Source organism: Euprymna scolopes, chromosome 35 (genome assembly GCF_053919585.1).
Source record: "Euprymna scolopes isolate OS-2025 chromosome 35, ASM5391958v1, whole genome shotgun sequence".
NCBI lineage: Eukaryota > Metazoa > Mollusca > Cephalopoda > Sepiida > Sepiolidae > Euprymna > Euprymna scolopes.
The window spans coordinates 36,061,034-36,066,033 of record NC_136516.1 but is presented as its reverse complement, the minus strand read 5'-3'; the positions used below and the strand labels follow the sequence as shown (position 1 = coordinate 36,066,033).

The following is a 5,000-nucleotide window of genomic DNA, read 5'->3' as shown; positions in this document are numbered from 1 at the left end:
TTTAATGTTATTGTGGTGATTTTAAATGTCCAATTTGTGAGATTCGCGTGGTTGCGCGTGTTTATATGAAGAAATGTGTTCTCTGTGAGAAAAGCGTTAAGTGCAAATTCAAAATGTAAGTTTAGCCAACGCCATGTTCCAATATTTCAAAATACAACCACTGAGATACCTTTTACAACTTTAAAACCTGGCAAGAAAGAGGGAGAAAAAAAAGAAAGAAACAAAATACTGAGGATGGAGTTTGACTCCGGAATATATTTAAATTATAAATTAAAATATTTGTTTATTTTAAAATATATATATATATATATATATATATATATATATATATATATATATATATATATATATATATATATATATATATATATAAAGTAAAATATTTGTTTATTTTCTGATTTGGCTTTCAAGTGCACTAGATGCGTATTTTATTTTATAATTTTTAATGTTTTATTTAATGTAGCATGTTTATTTAATTCAAAAGCCAATGAATATTAAGTGTTACTGAAGAACAAGAAAAAAATGGACGTAAAGTCGTTGAGGACTCGCCAAAGACTTCAAAATAAGAAATAAAGCAAAATGGTGGAAGAAAAAAAAGAAAGAAAACATACTGAGGATGGAGCGTAGCTCCGAAATATATTTAAATTATAAATTTCAAGCAAGTAAAATAATTGTTTATTTTCCTAATATTGCGTTGTAATTTGGCTTTCAAGTGCAATTGATGCGTATTTTATTTATTTAAATTAAACCGACGCTTCTATAATGGAACTCACACCCTTGACCTTAAACATTTATTTGTTTGTAAATCAAAGTACTATTCGGCGTAATAACGGCTTCATCAGGACTTTTGTTTGTTTGTTTTTTTCATCTTATTTATCTCACGTGACACAAAGCCATTAAAACAAACAAGACCCGTTCGATGTTATCAACAGTTATTTTTCAATGTTCAGGTTAGGAGATTCACGTGGTCGAGCGTGGAAAGTTACATGAAGATATGTTTTATCCGTGATAAAAGCGTTGTTTCGGTGCAATACTGGACGGGTATTGTTTTTTTAGTGTCACGATGAATAAATAAAATGAAAAAAAGAAGCTGTGTCTATCCTGATGAAGACGTTATAACGTCGAAAAATACTGATTATAAACATTACCTTAATTCTAATTGAGAATCATTTTTGGAAATTTCACACAAATATATTGGGAGTTATCTCAGATAGGTTTTGTATCGGAAGGTTTCCGATAAGAATCCAAAATCGTTAATCGAAAAATCCGATTCAAGAAAGAACAGTCCGATTTTGACCAAAGTAAACACCCTTATATAGCCTAATATCACAAGTGCGTTTGAAAAGCGTTATCATAAAACATATGTGCATTCGAAATGAATGTTTCTGCTTTGAGAACAACTGAACCAAGATACTTGACTTTTGAATTTTAAACTTTAATTCACGCTATTATATAAAAGATATTTTTCTAAAAGCAACAGTAGATTCTCTACAGCGTAACGTAGACTACAATGTTTTGTGAAGTAGGTCACTGCGACCAGGCATGTTAAGCATCCTCCTGGTTGCGCATGATCAATTTCACTGATTTCACTGATTTCGATGTGTGTGTATGTATATTAGTGTAGAGTCGATTAATCGGAATCGGGAATCATAAAATCATAACTATTGAGGGCGTTGGGAGCAGCTTTGGAATTGGAAAAAAAATGTGCTTATTTTCCGTTTTATTTGTTTTTGCTTTTTATTTTGTTTTGTTTTTTGTTTTTAAAAAAAATTCATTGTTGGCACTTATAATAAAATGATGAATATTTATTGATAATAAAAACAGCTTTATATATACATATATATATATATATATATATATATATATATATATATATATATATATATATATATATATATACACTAGCAAATGATTGGGTTCAAAAACAGCCTACAGAAAATGGACTCTGATTTATGAAAGTATGATAGGTTATGAAAAGGAAGGGTTGTAAAGAGATAGCTTCGAATTTGGGAGTATCAAAACCAAAGCAAAATATGATGAAAGTAAAAATAAAATAGATAAACCCCATAATATATTATACCATACCTGTTTACACTGAAACACTTATCACAATATTCTGTGGATCTATATTAAAAAACCTTGTTAAACTTTGTGACATATTTCCATTCTATGGGGGTCAGGCGCGAACGAACACCCCATAATTCTATTATACCATATTTCTTCAAACTGAAACATAATTATCAAAGTGTACTTACGCAGATAGATATAAAAAGACTTTATTAAAGTGTGTGCCTATTTCCATTCTATGGGGGCCAGGCGCGAACGCAGACCCCAGAATTTTATTATACCATCCCTATTTAAGTTAAAACATACTTATCAAAGTATGATTATGTACATCTATATCAAAAACACTTGTAAACGTTTTTTTTTTAATTTTTTAATTTTTTATTTCCATACTTTGTGGACCAGGCGCGTACGCAGACCCCACAATTTTAATGAATCGTCATTATGCCAGATCAAATATACCCATTCCTGTGTCTCGATACATCTTCTATCATTATATGTGATCAGTTTTCTATGACGTATTATTTTTAGGGCGTAGTATTTTATTTATTATTATTTTTATTTTTTTTTTAATTAAATATTATTACGTGCATAAAAGTAAGTTATCTATAGACGCATGTTTCGATGTTTACTCCTCATCAGTATAGCTAGACTTTGGTGACAATGAATCGACCATAACACTACTTTCTACCTTGTCAACTAAGTCAAGCTAGCTAATAATAATAATAATAATAATAATAATAATAATAATAATAATAATAATAATAATAATTATAATAATAATAATAATAATAATAGTAATAATAATAATAATAATAATAATAATAGTGATGATGATGATGATTATTTTCGATATATACGCATCAAATGTGTCTTTTAAAGATATATATTATTCATAAATTCGATGATGATGATGATGATGATGATGATGATGATGATGATGATGATGAATAAATAATAAATAATAATAATAATAATAATAATAATAATAATAATAATAATAATAATAATAATATGACGGCCAAAATACGGCCGTGTAGCCGAAGCAATAATGTAACTTAACAGAAAATACGGTGATAAAAAATAAAACGTATATATATATATATATATATATATATATATATATATATATATATATATATATATATATATATATATATATATATATATATATATAAGGTATTTTACCTGCATTATCCTGTGTTGAACTTGATCCATTGTGTCTACTTTCGGATTTAGACGTGATTGACGGTAATGTAACTCGCAACGGACCGGGCAATTCTTCTTCCATTTTTGTCAAGGTTGTCGGTTTGAAAGTGGTTGCAACATTTTCCATAAATCCTGTAGTTGTTTGCGTGGGAAATTCCATTGGATTCATAGTTGTCACAGTTTCGACTACAAAATACCACATTAAAAAAAAAAACAACAATAACAGTAAAAGAGTACAAGAACGTGCTCAACAGCACCGGATATAGTTGCAATGCGAATTTTCTAGCAACCGATGGTTCAGCATCTTTTTTTATATCAAGATAAAATCAGGGGAGGTAATTTGATAATTCTGATGTCGTCAAAGTAGAAATTTAACTGCTATACAATAAGGCACCTTGCTTCTCGACTACCTACTTAGATGGTTCCTAAATCACAGTATCCCATTAGTGGCCTTGTTTTTTTTTAGGTACGTGCAATTTAATGATGACCACTGATAGATTCCATGTTTTTGAAAGCAAGCTAATCTAATTATTTTATATGTTTTCGATTTCTTTTTTATTGTGTTTGACAAATCATCAATACCCTTAAAAATTTGGGATTATTGGGTGTGTATTGACATTCATATTAAAACCCCTTTTTCTATTTATTTAAAAAGAAAATACAACTTTCTTATATATGGGTCGTGGAATTGCATTCACCTGCAAAATATCTAGGTAATTTTCATATTCTTTTAAACATTCATTTTAATTAATTCTGTATGAGTTTTTTTTTTTTTCGGTTTTCTTATGGGATGATCATCTTTAGTTAACTATTATGTGTAATTATATTCATGCAGATATTCTACATGATTTATACTTGCGTAATATTTGCGTAAAAAGATTATAGTAAACACAAAACTCTTTCTATATATATTTATGTATGCGTATATATATATTTGTTTAAAAAAATTTTACGTACCAAGCCCCTCTGTCAGTTTTTGGTCTATAGACATGAAACTTAATATATAGGTATTCGAACCCATGCGAAACTTTATATTTGGGCTTTAGCCGGAAAAAATCGGTGCAAAAGTGTGGAAATTGTTTAAAAAACTGTAATACTAAGAGGAAAAGAAGTGAAAAAAAGAAAACGCTCCAGTCGTCTCACCCACAGCGCACTTACGACGTTACGGGCTTTCGAAATAAAACCTTTAAAACGTACGTTGAGGTCGCGAGGCGGAAATGATTTTGCAAAAATACCAACGCAAAAACTGACACCTTCCTTGCAAAGAACGGCCTAGTTGACGGTGAAAGACTTAATATTTTGGGCAAATTTTTTAATATTTGTCATTTGAGAGTTCGATTTTTCTAACGATACCAATTTTGTTAGTGTTCGTTTCGTGTGTCGAAAGTTTTTTGCAGATACACAAACACACACAAACGCACACAAGCACACATAAGAATATACAAACACATACAAACACACACAAACACACACCAACACACACAAACACACACAAGCACACAAACACATACAAACACACACAAGCATATACAAACACATACAAAATCACACAAACACACACAAACACACACAAACACACACACACACAAACACAAACACATACCAACACACACAAACACACACAAACACAAACCCACACACACAAACACGCACAAACACATACATATACAATCACACACAAACACATACAAACACACACAAACACACACGAACACACACAAATACAA

General features: G+C 29.7%; 2 protein-coding genes across 2 annotated transcripts in view; both read right to left on the bottom strand.

Moving 5' to 3' along the window:
• LOC145259818 (uncharacterized) overlaps nt 1–5,000 on the bottom strand; it is a 42,783-nt gene that overhangs the window by 2,042 nt on the left and 35,741 nt on the right. The window contains exon 6 of the mRNA XM_080117618.1: nt 3,253–3,459. Coding sequence (XP_079973744.1) covers nt 3,253–3,459 — 207 coding nt within the window. The remainder of the gene's footprint in view (nt 1–3,252; nt 3,460–5,000) is intronic.
• Nucleotides 3,483–5,000, bottom strand: part of LOC145259580 (uncharacterized) — a 3,167-nt gene continuing 1,649 nt past the window's right edge. Inside the window, exon 2 of the mRNA XM_080117235.1 lies at nt 3,483–5,000. This exon is cut by the window's right edge and continues 1,484 nt beyond it. The gene's annotated coding sequence lies outside the window, so the exon portion shown is untranslated.